At 50.9% G+C, this 17987-nt stretch overlaps 1 protein-coding gene across 3 annotated transcripts in view; it reads right to left on the reverse strand.

The window, feature by feature from the left end:
- Positions 1-17987, reverse strand: part of PPARGC1B (PPARG coactivator 1 beta) — a 108907-nt gene that overhangs the window by 25245 nt on the left and 65675 nt on the right. For all 3 annotated transcript variants that reach the window (XR_005358436.1, XM_038535054.1, XM_038535053.1), the window contains exon 2: positions 4909-5082. Coding sequence is in view for 2 of the 3 variants with exons in the window: in XM_038535054.1 (XP_038390982.1) it covers positions 4909-5082 (174 nt within the window). In the remaining variant the exon portion in view is untranslated. The remainder of the gene's footprint in view (positions 1-4908; positions 5083-17987) is intronic.

The following is a 17987-nucleotide window of genomic DNA, read 5'->3' on the forward strand; positions in this document are numbered from 1 at the left end:
TGGAAGAGGTGGGGGGTGGGGTGGGAATGACACACAAGGGCAGATCCTGGCCTGTGGACTCTGGCTTAAGAATGTGATGGGCTCATTTGACTGCTTGCTCCTCTCACCCCATACCACCCCCCGCCCCCCCACCCCACCCACACACACACACAACCACCACCCTCAAGCCAGAGTCCCCTATATTCCCAGAGTGGTCTGTTTAGCCTGACAGGGAGTTAACTAAGACCTTGGAACCAGGGACCCAATGACCACTCTGGGGGCTGACAACATGGGGCTCCACCACCACAGGGTGGTTGCCAGCAAATCGGTTCCCTCTTCTAAGCCTTGCCGCTTTTTCTGTAAAATGGGAAAACATGACTCCCCCACCCCACCACCACTGTCTGCTTAGGAAGGCCAGATCTGGACTGAAGGGTGCTCCCAAGCCCAGCCCAGCCCAGTGCCTGGGGCAGGTGGCACCTGGGCAGATTTGTTAAATACAAGGAAAAATGTACCAAACAATGCATTCTGGCCACTGGAACAGATTAGCTAGCGCCTCAAGGGAGAGATTCTAGAGGGAAGTTATTCAGAAATGATGTCACCAGCACTGGATCAAATAAGAGCCCCCTTTCTCACAGGGACAAGAGCCAGTGGTCCAGTGGTAATACTATGAATTATCACACACATCAGAGCTGGATCCCTCAGGGATCACAAAGTAACCAATGATGTTAAGCATGGGGTCCTGTGTGCCACTGCCCCCCTATATCACTACCCAATTGTGGCTCTTGTTCTTTCCACACCAGTATCTATCGTTCTATATTTCTTTCTTTGTGTTTTTTTTTTAAGAGGGAGCTGCAGAGGCAGAGAGAGAATCCCAATCAGCTCCATGCCCAGCGCAGAGCCCAATGCAGGGCTTGATCTCACAACTCTTGAGATCATGACCTGAGCTGAAATCAAGAGTTGGATGCTTAACTGACTGCATCACCAAGGCGCCTCCCATACCAGCACCTGTAACAGAGCCCTCCAAGCAATAACTGCCATTCCTCATTTCCTCATGAGGAAATCTATTTGTCACTGGTGATGGTGGGAGGGGGGGTATAGGGGTGGGGTTGTGGAGGCGGAGAAATGAAAGTCCAGGAAACAAACTTGTCAAGGTCACACAGCAAGTCAGGGTGGTGGTCAAGGATGTACTGTGTACCAGGCACCATGTGAAAATGAATACAAAATGGCAAAGACCTCAGGAAGCACCCAACAGGCTGAGCCAAAACAAAATGAGTAACAAAAGGCCTCCTCCCTCTCCTCAGCCCACCCTGGGCTGCTCCAGCTCGGGAACAGCCAGACAGACAGGGTTGGAAGCGCTGACCCTGCCAGGAAGGAAGGCCCCTCTGCCCACAGCGTCCACGGCGTCCGTCAGCACCTAGGATGATACATCACGGGGGGCCGCGCCATCCTCTCCTCTTCCTGGGCCCATTGGCCAGGCTCTCCTGCTCTGCTTGGAAGCGGAGTGCAAATTAATGGAGAGTTAATCAGGGAAGGAAGAGATATTAATAGACTCAACCCCACCCCAGCCTTCCTGAGCTGCACTCAAGCCGGAGGAAAAAGGAGGAAAAAGACTTGAAGAAATCCGAGGGAGGGATCCCTGGGTGGCGCAGCGGTTTGGCGCCTGCCTTTGGCCCAGGGCACGATCCTGGAGACCCGGAATCGAATCCCACGTCGGGCTCCCGGTGCATGGAGCCTGCTTCTCCCTCTGCCTGTGTCTCTGCGCCTCTCTCTCTCTCTCTGTGACTATCATAAATAAATTAAAAAAAAAAAAAAAGAAAGAAATCCGAGGGAAAATGCTTCACTTTGAAGGCCTAGGAGGGGCCTGAAGGAATGACAGAGAACAGGATTTCTGCTTCGAGGGCCAGAAGAACACTCAGAAATCCCCACCCCCACCCTCCAGCCAGGGGGCTCAACTGGGCTCCAGAAAACCCAGGAAATCAGTTTTTTCCTCCCTTTTTTTCTGGCAGTGGGCCCACAGATTCCATCAGAAAACTGCGACGGGGACCCTCCCCTCAACAGACCAAGAACCACTGACTGAATCCACCACGTTCCTTCCCCAGGGAGCTACTTGCCCACGACCACACAGCAAGCTGACAACCAGGTGCCTGCTTCCTCCAAAAATACTTGGTGATGGTTGTGGCCCTGGCCTGAGGACTCTGGGAAGACAGAAAATCGAGGCCACCATCCCTCCCTGCCCTCGAGGACTTGTTCACCCTGTCACGCTGCCTCGAGGTCTGTTTCCATAGCAATGGTGCCATCTGCCTGGGGGAACACAGCTCGGACCCAGGCGGTGGCTCCAGGGTTCCCGCCGCTCAATGAGAAAGCTGAGCTTGTGGCCGCGGGAGAAGCCACGACGCCAGCTTGAGGCCTGTGGAACGGGCCACGACGTCTGGTCCTTGACAGGAAAGAAAGCTTCACAATCAGCTTCTTCATTCAACGCACGAGAGCGAGAGCGAGTCCTCACCACGTACGACGCCCCCAGAGCCTAACCAGACGCAGTTTGCCCTCCCCGGGGCTCACCGTCCAAGGGGCACAGGGAGACGGGCACGCCACACAGATGGCGCCTGGGAGAGGAAGTAACTCACCGACTGCCTAAGGAGGCGACACGACAGCTTGAAGGGGATTATCCACTTGGTGGCTATTCATGAAGCCCTGGGAGAGTGCGGGGCTCTGTGCAGAGCCCGGGAATATAATAGCGCATGGTGCCATCGTGACCCCAGGTCAGGGGGTTTAGGATGTGTGTGTGGCAGGGGGACAGCCACTGACCACACCATCACACGCACAGGGGCGCATCTGTGGGGAATGGGTGGCGCTGGCCTGGGCTTAGGAGGGCAGGTGGGGTGTGCCGACCACGACCGGGGCGGGGCTGGGTGGGCAGAGGTCGGCCAAGGTCCTCTCCGTCTGTGGGGCTGGGAACCCGGGGGCCACACAGGCTCACTTGGCGTCCAAGGCCATTTCAGGCGCACAGTGGGATCTCGGCAGGGGCTGGCTTCCTTTCTGAGGAAGCAGGGAGCCCGTACAGCTCGGGTGGGGTTCTCCATGCACCATCTCAACCTCTCTTGCTCATCAGCCCTCCCTGCCTGAAGGTATTTTCTGGAAGTGAGCCACACACACCCCCGGGGGGGGGAGGGGGGTAAAGCAGCGTAGTGTAGGTCTCACCTCTATTGTTCAAATAAAGAATGGAGGTCCCTGGACCTAGCCCAAACCAGAGCCCAGCCCTGCTGCTCTGCATACGGTTGGCAGAGAAGCTGTACAGCAGCGAGGGGCAGGGCTTCCTCAGATCTTCACTGACCCTTGCTCGCTGTGTGACCTGGCGTAGGTTACTTAGCCTCTCTGAATTTCACTTTCCTCACCTATAAAATGGTTATTAATAGTCCTTTCTTTATAGGTTAGGATAGTCTCAGGAAAAATCTAGACCCCTTACCATGGCCCCCGAGACCCTGCATGCATGATCTGGCCCCTGCCTACCTTTCCGACTACCCTCTGGCACAATCCCTTTAGCTGCTACCTGCCAGCTCTTCTGTTCTCCAACATAGCCAGCTTTCCTGTTCCCGGACTTTGCGCTTACTGCTTCCTCTGCCTGGAAAGCTCGGTCTCTGCTCTCTGAGCTTCACAGGGCTCCTCCAACCATCCTCCAACTGAAGCACGGCCTCCTCAGAGAGGTCTTTCCTGACCACCCAGTCTTTAGATCCCCTTCTCACACCTGGTGCGTTTCTTTTGCGCACGTGTCACCATGACCACAGTTTTGGTGTTAACTGATCTAGGGTCACTTTTCTCTCTAGATTGTAGACAGCACAGTGTCTGACACACAGAGGGAGCTTCCATTTCTAGAAGGAATGCTACAATCTGTTGAGACTATCTGAGATGATGCTCACGGCATACGAGCACGGCACAATAGTAGGTTAAATTGTTGTTTATTAGTATTATATTGCCAGACAGGCACGGGGACTAAGGGTTCTCCCCCCAGTCTTTATAGGGGAGCATATTTCAAGGAAATAATAATAAATCCGATTGTACCCATCACTCAGTTTCAACACGGCCAATCTTATTTCCCATACACCCTCCCCTACACACCCACACCCACATACGCAAATGCAAGCAGAGCTTGCTGTATGTTGAAGCAAATCCCAGACTTATTATTCCATACTTGAGGGCTTCTTAAAGGAAATGTCACCCATCACATGCCCTGAGACTGGACGCAGAGCGCATAAGGTAAGAGGCCTTATGTTCACAGTTCTTGGCACTGCCTCTTTTTAAAGAATCTCTGGGCTCCAGTTGAAAAATGGAGACAACTGTATTTGCTCTAAGAGTTGTTAAGAAAATTAAATAAGTTAATAGACACAACAGGGACAGTCCTGCCACAGAGCAGTTGTTCAATACATGTGAGTCATCTCCAATATGGCGTAGCCGTGGTTACAAAGCCCTGGCTCAGGAGGGAGGCAGACTGGGTTTGCATCTAGCTCAGCTACTGACTAGGTAAATCGCCCCAGGCACATGACTTTTAACTTCTCCAAGCCTCAGTCTCCTCATATATGAAATGGGTTTATAATCATGCCTGCCTCACAGGGTAGGGATGAGAATTCAGTGAGGTAATAGAGGGTAGGAGGGTCTTGGGGTTTTAAGCCACCCGGGCCCACGGAGGGGCTCATTTCTGACTGGGGGGCATAGCAGGAGCAGCTCTTCCCCATCCTCGCTGTCCAGGGGTGGTAACGGGCCCAGCAAGGGGTAAGAACTCCCAAGATCAAGAGCAGATCCACGATAAGAGGCAGGGTCCCAAGAGCTTTGGTGGGTGATAAGACTTTTTTGCATGAGCAAATGCAAAAGAAGGTGGTACGGGGCAGAGCCAGGCTTTTAGGAGCAGAGAGCTACCTGGAGGCTCAGAGGACATACCTGGAAGAGCTCGGAGTCATCGGGGCTGTACTGGCTGGGTTCAGTCTCAGAGTTCTCTGGGCACCACTGCAGCTCCCCAAAGCAGGTGGCTGAGTCAAAGTCACTGGCGTCCAGCTGGGAGAGGTCAAGCTCAGGAAAGTCTGCGCAGAGTTGCTCCTCCCCAGACACCCCACTCTGAAGAGACAGGAAGAAGGAAGTTGAGTCAGAGCTGGGCTTGGCTGGACCCAGGCACAGACCCTCTTAACTCATGGTGCTGCCGGCCTGGATCTCTGGCAGCTCTCGGTCAAGGCCTGATTTTGCCACGTGACCAAGGAATGGCAAGGTAGGCCTCACCCTCCTGCAACGGTTGAATCTACCAGGAGCTAAGCCAGGCCCTGGCAATACAAATCCTGCCTGCTGCTCCATCCCCTCCTCCTTTGCACTCCTACACATCCCTCAAAGCCCTTTTCCCATAGCACCTCTTTCCTCTTATCAGAACTGTTGTGTTGAAAACTTCATTAGAAGCTGTAAATAGATACTCATGTACATTACTGTCCCCACCAGAAAAGGGATTTCTGGAATTCAATGTTAATAATGAAACAAAACCCAGTAATAATAATGGCCGACATTATTGAGGGATGACGATGTTCTGGAGAAATACTCATTTATGTTCTCAGGGATTTTATCGGACTATGTGTAAAGTCTAAAATGTGGAAGACCACCTGTCCGTGGACATAGGTAAATAAAACCATAATCACTGTAGCATGGAATACCACGGTGCATCTAAAAAGAATGAGGCAGAGGTATATGCCCAAGACATGTCAAGTGGAAATAAATTGTAGAATATAGCATGTAGAATATTATCCCACGCATGTAAAGAGAAAAATCCAACTATACAACTCTCTGTGTGTGATAATACGTAGCAAACATACAGGAAAAGGTCTACAAGGCTATAAATCCACCTGTCTGCAGTGGACGGGGTTGGGGGGAGGCCCAGAGGACTATGGTGGCAGCCCTGACTGACCCAGCCTATCTCAAAGTGTGGTCCCAAGACCGGCAGGGTCAACACCACCTGGGAACGTGTTAGAGACGATGCAGATTCTCAGGCCTAACTCCAAGCCAACTCATCAGAAGGCAACGGCTTTCTGACCCTGGTCTCGCACTTTGAACAACCACCCGTAGAAGGGCTGCCCTGCAGATTGACAAACAGCCCGAGCTGGGAGGCTGACCCAGAAACGGCATACACCACAGGCCTTGGGGGCTGGTAGACTTGAATCATAATCCCCATGTGCCAGCTATGAAACCTGGGGCACAGCTCTTCTCCTCTCCGAAGCTCAACTGCCTCATCTGTAGAATGGGACAAAACCTGCCTCACAGAGTTAAGATTAAACAAGGCAATGCTACAGCCTGGCTTGGGAGACGCTCCATGAATGGTAGTAACAGTACTAATAAAAGTAAGAAATAATAATAATTAAAAAAAAAAGTGTTTCATGGCAGTCAGAGAGCGTAGACCTGTCTTCGAGAACAAGAAAAGGCCTATGTAACGCTTAAAAGAAATAGGTTTTGCACAGGCCTTTTCCTTAATTGTTCCCACTTACTAAGCCTCATAAATTATGAACAAATGTATATTATTAGCTCAACTTGACACAGGAAAAAGGCTTTTATCCGAATTTGGGTCAAATGTCTTAATTGGTGTTTTGCGAGAACTCTGTATCCATGGGCACCACCAGCGCCAGGTTCTCTCAAGTGGCTGGTCCCCTGTTCTCAGACCAGACACCAGGGTGCTCTGCGAGCCTCTGTCTCCAGGGCCATCCCTGGGATCGCTGCAGGCCCCTCCCAACACCCTACTACTACTACTGGCCACCACCACTCAGTTGCCCTGGCTGCAGGAAACACTTGGGTGGATTCTCAGCCACCTCCGGGGGCTTCCTTCCCCTCTTTGTCCCATCAGACTGTGGGGATGCAGCTAGATGGTCTATTTCCAGTTTTTGGCTATTGTGAACAAAGTCTGCAATATGTGTGTACACATCTTCGTGTGGACATGCACCTTTAGCCCCCTTGGGTAAATGGAGTGGCACTGCTGGGTCACAGAGTCAGCATATGTGACTTTTTAAAAACTACAAAACCATTCTCCAAAACTGTTGTGCCATAGTACATGCTCACCGGCTGTGCTGAGAATGCCAACTGTTCCACACCCTGCCCAGTGCTTAGTGGTGTCAGTCATTTTAATTTTAGCCGTGCTGGTGAGTGTGCTCCCGCATTTATTAAATGCTACAATGAGCCGGGCCCCGAGATATGTAAGACAGTTTATTCCTTCACGAGTTGGCATCTTAGGAGGGGAAAAACACATAAATACTTCCTTATGGGTGGTGGTGGTGCTCTGAAGGAAACAGGCCAGGTGTGCTGAGCGAGGGTAACAGAGGGAAGGGAAGTCTCGGATAGTGGGGGCTCAGGAAACGCTTCCTGGAAGAGCTGACTCTGAGTTGAGACTTGAAGGAGTCAGGCAGTGGAAGATGTGGGGAGGAATGTTCTAGGCAGAGGGCCCGGCAAGGCCAAGACCCAAGCGTGGGCCAAGGCTAGAGCATAAAGCACTGACCAGAGGTCAGTGAGGCTGCAGCTCGGGGAGCGAGGGGGAGATGGGGGAAGATGCCTCCAGAGAGGCAGGTGGAAGCCGGATCAGGGAGGGATTGCAAGGGATTTGGGTTTTACTCCAAGTGTGATGGGGGTGGGGCCAGCACAGAGGCGCAGGCAGATAGGTTAGGCAGGTCGAGCATCCAGGAGAGGGACAGGTGGCGGGCTATGAGATCCCACTCTGCTGCAGTGAGGGCCAGAGCAGACTCATGAGTACTGGGCAGCTGGGGTCCCCCCGGTCAGCAAAGCCTTTAGCAATGAGCTCTCTGGGAGCTCTTTCTATGTCCCCGATCCCTCTCATCCCAGGAACTCAGCAAAGCCACATTTGTAGGACCTGCTTCTTGAGGCTTAGAAACCACTTTAAAATCAGAGTCTCAGAATCCCAGACTGGCCAGGAATTGGCAGCCCTGAGAGGTTGTCCAGGAGAGTCACTGCAGACAATCTGGGAGTCAGAGGCCCCTTCGGGAACCAGACAAGAGCTGTGGATAGCCTTTATGTTGCCCATAAAACATGTCTGAGCAACGCATGCACATGCAAGAAATGTATATGTAACTTCCAGGCCTTCTCACAAAGCTTCAGAATTCCTGGCCTGCTTGGTCTCCCTCCTTCACTTCACAGGAAGGGAAACCGAGGCCCAGGGAGACTAATGGATTTGCTCGGGGTCATCCGGTGAGTGTCCTTCCCATCCAAACCATGCCGCCTCCTTTACCAAACACGCATTAAATGGCCGTGACTACTGCACTTATGGATTATCCACAGCAGCACAACATACTCAAAGTGTACCTAGGACATAAAAATAAAGAAACCTCAGCTTCGCGGCCTTGTCGATTAGGGCTGAGGCCACTCTCTGGCTAAAAACCATTAAGAACTGCATTAATAGTAATTTCTCTGGCCTTCTCCATATTTAGAGAGGCTTTTTGAAGGGGTGCCTTGGGTGACCCAGTTCTCTTTGAAAGGTCTGACTTGAGGCCTTGCTCCATCCCGGGCTCTTCTGCAGGCCCCCTAGCGGAGCTGGAGGGCACAACACAGGACTCACATCCATGGTCATCAACAAATGCTTGCTTACCAAAAGCCAGGGCCGCACTACATGCCTTAGAAGTGTCCTCGCATCTGATTCTTAAAGCAACCCTGCAGGGCAGGTATCATTGTCCCCATGTTATTCATCAGAGAACTTGGAGATCCAGGCCCTCAGATCAGCCTGCCAGGGCTGCCATCACAAAGCACCACAGGCCAGGAGCTTAAACAACAGGAATGTTTTATTTTCCAGGTCTGGAAGCTAGAAGCCTGAGCTCAAGCGGTTGGCAGGGGTGGCTCCTTCTGAGGCCACTCTTGTTGGCTTGTGGCCTTCTCCCTATATGCCTTCCCATCGTCTTGCCTCTGTGGGTGCCTATCTTTCCTCTTTTGATAAGGAGACCAGCCATACTGGATTAGGGTCCTTGCTAATGACCTCACTTAAACCTGCTGACCTCTGTAAAGACCCTATCTCCAAATCAGGTCATTTTCTGAGGTGCTGGGGGTTAGGTGCTGTGTGGTTAGGGCTCAAACCTATCTTCTTTCAGAAGACACAACTCAACCCACAGTACCCAGGGTCCCAGAACAGGGAAGCAGAGATTAAAAGCCAAGTCTTTTTGCTCCCTGCAAAGCTTATGCCATTGCCTGGCATCTGCTTCTGAAAGTGGACAGGAGCATTCAAGACCATTTATATTCCCATTTACAGGCGGGAAGGCGGGGGGTTTTCAGATAAGGGCTGAGAAAGATCCAAGTCACATGGCAAGTTCAGGGACAGGTCTGGGGCCACAAACACTGTGCTGTATACTGGACTCATGCAGATGGCCAGCCATCTCTGGTCCCCACCAATGGTCTGCTTACACCCATGCCATGGGATGTCCCTCTGGTTGCTGAGCCTTCTGTACCCATTCCTCCAGCAGCATCATATCCCTGATCTGAAAAGGCTGCGGCTGCCCTAAGCCAGGGAGATAAATGGCCCTAGCAGTGGATTAATGGTGTTTTGTACAGATTCACATAAGTGGCTTCATTGGAAGCCTGTGTATCTTGTTGGAAATCGATTCTCTGCTTAAGAAAGAATGCATCTTCAGGAAAAACTGGTGGCTCCACTTTCCTGACTGCAATCAGCAAATTGTCAAGCTTAGTCCTTGGCCTAGAGCACACTGTCAGAGTCACTGAGTGGTAGGAAGCAGGAGGGGGAAGAAGGGAGGCTGCAGTGACAGAGCCTGGATTCTGGGGCTGTGCATATTCACTATGCATCCTTTACCACGTGTGCACTTCACAGTCACCTGTCCTCCCAGTTCTCACTGTCCCTCTCTAGAAAAGAGAACATCAAAGGGACAGACCCCTCTTGCTCAAGCATTCGATGCAATTCTGTACTAATCTAGTTTCTGAAATCCATATAGGCTTTCAGTAAATATCTAGGTAGAACCTGGCACTTAATAAATAAGTGAATGAATGAATGAATTTACCAAGGGGAAGACAAAGGTGGAGCGAGAAGGACTGTCATGAAATGGAAAGAGGCCTACACAAAGGTCTGGGCCCTGGCTTTGCTGTTTAATGCTAACCTTTTGAGGTCAGGACATAACTTTGGCCACCTGGTTGCTACTGACGAAATGGAGAAAATAAAAAGAATCCTACCTCATAGCGTTCTCACAAAGGTAAAGCAATATAGGGATGTGTGCCTAGCATGCATTGGACACCCCATGAATGGAATGATACAGAACCTACAGTTGACTTTCAAGAGACATTCACAGCTATGATCTCATTGGTACCTTCCCAAGATGCAGGAAGAGGTCGATGGTCAGCATCTCCACTTGACTGATGGAAAAACGGGGTTCTCAGAGGGTCAACGCTTAAACATGTCTTCTGACCCATCCCCTTAGTACTAAACCTTACTGGCTCTTCCCTTCCAACCCTGTGTTCCTTCAACCTCCACCAGCCCCCAATCCCACTGTTATCATCACTCATGGTTTCTGTTGAAGACATAACCTTTCCCTGACAGCCAGACTACACTGGCTCTTTCCAGGCCTGCCTGGGATGGTGAGGAGCAGAGCCCCTACCCAGGCCTGACAGACCTCTTGACCACCATCTTGGTTACTCTATGCATAGGACGGTACTTAGGGTGGCACCCTACTGCCAGCTCAGAACCTCCTCCACTGACAAGAAGTTGCATTTGATGGTCTAAGGCACATTTCCCCTTTTAAATTGCAATCAGGAATGCCCAGACCAGCCACGCCATCTGCTAGGGTGGCAGGTACCTGGCAGTGGGGTCACCTTTCCCACCTTCCTAACCATGGTGGACACCACTAACTGAACACAACTATACTTCCTGCTGAGCCCCAAGCCTGCTCAACATGGAGCCTCAGGAGCCACTACTGATCAGATAGAACTAGCCTGGTCTAGACCTATGACTCTGTACCTGTACCTGCCTTCCAAGAAGGAAATAAGGTAAATGTTCGTAAAGTCCCTGCAAAGCATTTCATTTTACAGATGTTTTCTTCTCCTCCCACCTCTGTGATTTGGCTGGCCTCCCACCCATTCCTCCTCCTAACGGTGGCAGCCTGCTGATTTTTCTTGGGGAAGCTGCTTCTGCGTGCCAACCAGACGGTCCAGGTAAACACAGTCTGGCTAATTAAAAATGCCTCATCCAGCGACCACAAGTACTTCACCTGGTTCAGGGATGGCTCAGAGTGAACACCAAGACTTTGCTGAGGCACGTAGACAAAGGGGCTCAGCTGGTTGAATTTAATTCTGGAGAGGCTGGCAGCCATCTTTGCCACTGCCTGGGGAGAGAGCCTGCCTCAGAATGAAGTCGGCCCGCAGGATGCAGAGCCAAGAAGCAAAGAGAAAGAGAGAGAGAGAGAGACCTGATAAAATCATTTAAACACTTGGGTCCAGCTGTGCCTGAAGTCAGTCTGTTCTTTTTACTTCACAGTTACATGAGTGAATAAGTTCTCTTTCCAGATTACATGCCAGTTGGAGTTTGTCACCTATCAATGAGAAAGTTGTGACTAACTCATCTCTCTTATATCAAAAAAAAAAAAAAAAAAAAAGAAAGAAAGAAAAGAAAAGAAAAATCTAATCTTCCCACTGTCTTCCAAATGAGTACAAAACTCCTAAAGAGGCTTCTAGGAGTACAGTGAGAAGAGTAACTGAGCTTAGTCCATACAGAAATACTTATAGCATCCCCTGAAACAGGACTTAGGAACCACAGACACAAAGTTAAATTCCAGGAAAGATAAGTAGATAATTGAGGGGTTCTGAGCCCAGCCTAAAAGAACAAACACCCAGAGCTTAGATAAACCAGGCCATTGAAAGGCTCTCCCACCAAAACACTCAAAGCTAAAGCACCTCAGCTCCTCAACATGAGGCCCTTTCCACGTGGAAGCATCAGGCCCCAGGCCTGTCGAGCAAAACTCAGTGATGCTCAGCCCTTTTCGGCAGCACCCAAGGCCCCAGCCACACAACTGCCCATTCAGGGCTTTAGTGTCAAGGCAACCCAACAGAAGGTCATCAGGTCTGGTGAGTGAGTCCCCCAGCTCAAAGAGCAAAACGGTTTCCAGTACTCCAAACTGGGCTACTCCAAGCTGGCCAGACTCCGCTAACCAGGAAGGATGACCAGTTACCAGCGACCTTGTGAAGGCAGCTCTGCACGGTAGGCAGGGCAATAGGATGGAGCTCCCCTAACCAGCTGCCCACGTTCACCAACACTGTCCATCTCCTCCTGTGACAACAGTGTTCGCTGATGCCTACAGTGCTCCGGAGCTGCAGGGAGGACTCCCTAAGGCCACTCCCACTGGCTGGATTGCTTGTTTATACTGGGGGTCAGCTGTGCTTCTTCCCAAACCCGCTTGTTACTATAAATTCTTGATCTAGTGGAATGAATCCCCAATCTGGAAACGGGAGCCCTGGTGCAGTTGTGGGTGTGGCCTATGCAGGAGATGAGCTGGGATTTCGGCGCTGGCACCACAGACAGCTCTAGAGCAAAAGACTGGAAATAATGTACATGTCACATGGCTTCATTATTATGTTTCACGATTTTGCGCTTTCACTGACTTTTCTTAAGAATTGCCCTCTCCAGCCCCTACCATGCCCTGCCACCCCCAGCTACTGTTCCCCACTCCCATCAGATAAGATGCCTATTGTACATGGTCTGTGGCCTGCACAGCACAGGAAATAAATCCTTACGATGGACTACAAACACAGCACAGTATGGGGCAGGTGGTGCTGGAAGACTGTAGAGAGACTTCTAGAGACTCATCTCTTATTTTGAAGATAAGGAAACTGAGGCAGAAAGTCTCCTGAGGTGGATGTTATCTTACACAGCCATCTCCTTTCTTCCTCCATGTTGCCTTCAAGCAGCCCCTTATCCAACAGAGATCTGCAAAGTCTTTTGGAGCTGTGCCCAGGCAGGGTTACCTGGGGTGGAGCAGCTCTCGGATGCCCTGGCAGGTGGCTATGCGGGGCCCAGGTGCCCCTCCCTTGGCAGCTAAGCCCTGGCCCCACGGTGTCCCCACTGGCATCTGTCAGAGCGGCCTTTCAGAAGGCACAGGCTGCCCCCGGCCCAGGAAGGTGGTGTGTATTGCATTTTTTACTTTAAAACAGGAAAAGGCTGGAGTATGTCCTGCCACTTGAGTGAGCGAGGCAGCGAGCGAAGGTGTTTTGGGGACAGTGTGATCCACGCATTGTGCCTGCCTGCAATTGCAGTCCATTTTATACACTTGAGTTCAAGGGCTCTTGAATTCAAAGAGTGGCAGGAAAAGTGCTTGGTAAATTGCAAAGCGTGTACACGTATCTGTTGTTAAGATTTGCAGGGGCAGAGCTGGCCCTGACTCGTCACTTGCTAGTTGCAGGGCATCACCTAGCCTCTTGGCATCTCCTGAGACCAGCCTCCCCCAGGGAACTGTCGTATGGCTTGAGTTTCCAGCCTGGGGCCTCTGTGCTGACGCTCTCTCCACCCGGAGGGCCTCCTCCTCCTCCTCCTCCTCCCTCTTGCATCTCCAAGGGGCTGGTCGCTTCCTAGCATCCCTGTGGCAGGTGCAGGGCTTCTCCCAGATGGGCCTTCCTGACCACTGCACCCCGCAGCAGCTGCCCATCTCCCCTCTTATTGGTCACCCTGCTGCCATGCCCTCCATTACCACTTTCTGATCCCTGACATCCCTTCCTCTCCTTTTCTTTTTCCAGAACTAAAAAAAAAAAAAAAAAAAAAAAAAAAAAAAAAAATCATGGTAAAATACACATAACATAAAATTTACCATTTTAGCCATTTTTAAGTGTACAGTTCAGAGGCACTGAGTCTATTCACCCTGTTGTGAATAGACAGCCGCCACCAGCTCCCTCTAGAGCTCATCCCCAGTTTCCATGTACCCACCTCGGCGCTGTCACCTCCCCTAACTAGTAGCTCTGCACCAGCAGGACCTATGCTCCCCTAGTACTAAGCAGATACTCAGCACCTAGTAGGTGCTCAATAAGCAAAATCAGATAAATGTGGACATGCCTCATAAATTGTGCATGAAAGTAAAAAGACAGCATGGAGATTTTCCCCATATAGCCCCAAAATGAGGCTGACGTGCCTGGTAGCCTCTGTGACCAGATCACGATTTCAAGTTTAATCCATCTCTGTGGAGGCAAAACCACCAAGAGCTCCTTTGCTTTCCTGGTTCCAGGCCCCTCTGCGAGGTCAAGAATGAAGATATCCGATCACACAAACCACCTGACATGAACACTCACCATTTCAACACATCAGCTGTACCCAGAGCAACATTTTATCAGTCGCTGAAGGGCAAGCACAAAAATAGACTGCAGAGAGCCAATGCCACTCTCAGCAGTGGTTGAGAAGCTTTGGCATATGGTGACCTGAGGCCTGGGGACCTGGGAGGTGGGTCCTCTGTGACACTAGGACACCGAAATTGGAAGGGGGAATCAGAGCCAGGGTTGGGATGAAGTGAGGGAGGCACCTCCCCTTTGGGCACCCAAAAACTTCATTAATCAAGACAGATTGTTCCTAATGCAACACTCCGAAAAAAAACATTAGTGCAAAACCCCCACATTGAGCAAAATATCAAAATTCTATATAAAGACAGGCCAGTAGTACTGATTTTTCATTTTGCTTCAGGCACCTCTGTGACTCCTCTGTATGGCACTCTTACTGCTCCTGCCTTTATTTAAAGATTTGGTTTTTGTTCTGCATGGCTATGTAGGTGCCAACTAATTATTTTTAAACATTGCATTAAAATAGGATTTCTCTTGATTACTGACTTTTTGGCATCTCCTCTAGTTTTGTGCCTGAACCATGTGTCTCCTTGGCCTCACCCTAATGCCAGTCTGGACGAGATGGTGAGTTACTGTATGTACAGAAGACTGGAGGGAGCCCAATCATGTCCAAGATCATGTCACTCTGGTCTCCATTTCCACATCTCTCCAAAGGGATCCGTAACCCTCTGGTGGCTGTGGGATTATCCCAGGCCTGTCCAGTGTGGTGTTTTAGATGGAAACATGTTTTGGGAAAACTGAAGTGCTGTCTGCGTGCAAGGAACTGTTATGAAACTTTTATCAAAGGTAGTGAATGGTCCAACCGAGTGGGAAGCAGCATTCAGCACCATGGTGAGCTGCAAAACATTTGCCCTATTTAAAAGGAGTGAAGTTTGCTAAATGAGTACATCTTGCTTAAAGAAGAGAAAGAGATTAGGGGCACCTGGGTGGTACAGTCAGTTAAGCATTGGACTCTTGATTTCAGCTCAGGTCATGATCTCAGGGGTGTGAGATTGAGCCCCAAGTAGGGCATGGAGTCTGCTTGGGACGCTCCCTCTTCCTCTGCCCCTCTCCCTACTCATGCCCTCTTTTTCTCTGTCTCTCTCAAATAATTTTTAAAACTTTAAAAAAAACAAAGGAAAGAAGGCGATTAGAGCAGATCGAGGTTCTCCCTGCAACCAGGACATCCCCGCCTGTCTTGATCCCTTTCCTGAATGGGAAGAAAGACAGAGGGTTTCAGCGGGCCCTGGGAAATCTGCCCACTCCACGCTGCGGAAAGGGGCGACTGCCGACATTCTAATCAAGTTGTGGGAATCCTGAACTGGCTGGGCCTCTCTCTCATCATCTCTCAGTTTGTGCGGTTTCCTCAAAATCTGAATTTCCTTGGGGTGATGGAAGGTCCTAAGCATGTGCCAGCCGTCTTCATATGTGAGATGGCTTTGGGATGACAGGAAATTTCTGGAAATAGGTGACAGTGATATTTGTTTGACATTGTAAATGGGCCAAACGCCACTGAATTGGACCCTTTAAAAAATGCTCAGTTTTATGTTATGTATACTTTACTACAACAAAATAAAAATAAATATTAAAAGTGCCAGAGACCTTAAAAAAAAGAAAAAGTAGCCAGCACACTCTGTCTAGAGGTATCCTCTGGGGTCCTACAGTGTCCGTGTTCTTTGGTTCTATTTATGTGTCTCTTGCCCCAGCTGCCAGGAAGAGTCTCAGAGAGCTGGGCCAGGGCTCAGCCGAGAAGCCCTTTTGCCTGTTAGCACCGTTATAAATAACCCAGAAGGAGGCAGAAAGGGGGTCCTGGCAGGGGGGTGAAGGTCAGGCAGCCCCTCTGTGGCATTTGAGGAAATGTCACACTCCACAGGCCAGCAAGGTGCCAGCTCACATCTCCAGACCGGTGTTGCCCAGCGCTGACTGCAACTCTGCCCTCATGCCAGGGAGCCTCTGGGCAGCACTCCCACCAGGAAGGGCAGCGGTGCTAAGGAGCTGGGCCGGGACGCTGGGTGGGTGGAGGGGTAGTGGGTAGCTGAGGATCCTCCCCCCGCCCCACGTCCCAGCCTCGCAGGAAGAAGCCGAACTCAGCTCCCTCAAGAACCCAGGCCAGGTCTCAGCCACCAGCACACCAGCCTCAGCTTGTCAGCCAACACACACGGCCGCGGAGGGAGAGATGACTCAGCAACGCTCACGCCGCAACTGCCCCTGCTGCGCTGCTGCACAGCGTGGGAGCCGGGAGGGGCCTCGCAGCCCATCTGGCCCTGTGGTTCCCACGCTGGGCTCCCTGGGGAACCCCCAGCATCATCTCTCCCACAGCCCACCAGGGCCCCGGGCTTTGAAGTGGGAGAGATTAGGAGGGAGTTAATTAATTAGTTTTTTCCATTTTTATTAACTAAAAACCATACAGCGGCAACCCAGCATACTCCTATTGAACCTAAGTGAATTCAACATTATGAGCTTGGCAAAACACATGCACATAAGAAGCCAAATTCCTATTTCTTTCTTAGAGATTAGAAATATGGTGACATTATACTCTGCACATGAATTCTAGATTTCCCCATACCCACACACTCGTACATACTTATTATACACACACACGCTATTTCACAGGCAACTGAAGGGTTTTCGGAGGTTAATTTGTACCCTTAGATTAAAAGCCGCTTCCCAGGTAGGTGGTATCCATCAGTAAGAGCACCTGAATGGTAGGTGAGAGCCCTGCAAAGGCCGTACTTCCCCATTCTGCAGATGACAAAGTAAGGCTTGGGGAAGTAACAGGACTTTGCTAAGCAGAAATAAGAATCCAGACTCAGGTACCAAACTCTTGGCTGCTACACCCTCTTGCCCCTACTCAGGTCGACTACAGCTGTCAATAACACTATTGGGGCAGGGGAGGGGGCTCTTCTCCTTGCTCTGTGCAAGTTGATCTACTAGACCTTGAAATAATGGGGAGGGGGAAACATTCTCAAAGCCCTGCTAGTACCTTTGAGATTCTTTATGGGTTCAGGAAGTCTAGGTCCCAGGCTGCTGGTATAGACCAGCAGAGGAGGGATCCAAGGCCCCATCCGAGAGAGCAGGGGCTCTCCTACCATCAACCAGGGAGCAGGGAGCAGGGAGCAGAGCTAAGACTAGGGCTAGTCACTCACTTCCCTATTTAAAAACCTTCCCTGACTCCTCACTGCCATGGACAAAAACCCAAAGTCCTCAACAGGTTATGAGGCTCAGTATGGCCTGGCCTGCGCCCCCCACCCCCCCAACCATCTCCTGGACCTTCCCACATGCCCCACGCCACAGCCATAGTGGCCGCCTTCTCCCTGGAACAAAGCCCTCTTAGCTTGGGCTTTCCACCTGGGACACTTCCCCAGGTCACTGGCCACGTTGCCAACATTCAGTCTCAGTGAGAGAGGACTTTCCTGACACCCAACCCACTGGGCCACAGGGAATGTTATCCACAGCACAAATCCAGGGGGGCATCTGTCTCTCCTCTAGAATGGACGCTACATAAGGGCGAAGGACTGGGCTTGGCCCTCTATTGAATCCCAGTGCCTGGAACAGTGTCTGACACAGAGTAGGTACTCACTAAAACTCGGCGGGACAGGGGGAGGGGGTGGTAATAGGGACAGAACCCCCATTTCCCAGGGCAGTTTTGGTATCTAAGCTTCATATTACTGTGATCCCTGCAAAGTCTCGCTCACACTCATCCCTGCCTT

The sequence above is a fragment of the Canis lupus genome, chromosome 4, assembly GCF_011100685.1.
Source record: "Canis lupus familiaris isolate Mischka breed German Shepherd chromosome 4, alternate assembly UU_Cfam_GSD_1.0, whole genome shotgun sequence".
NCBI lineage: Eukaryota > Metazoa > Chordata > Mammalia > Carnivora > Canidae > Canis > Canis lupus.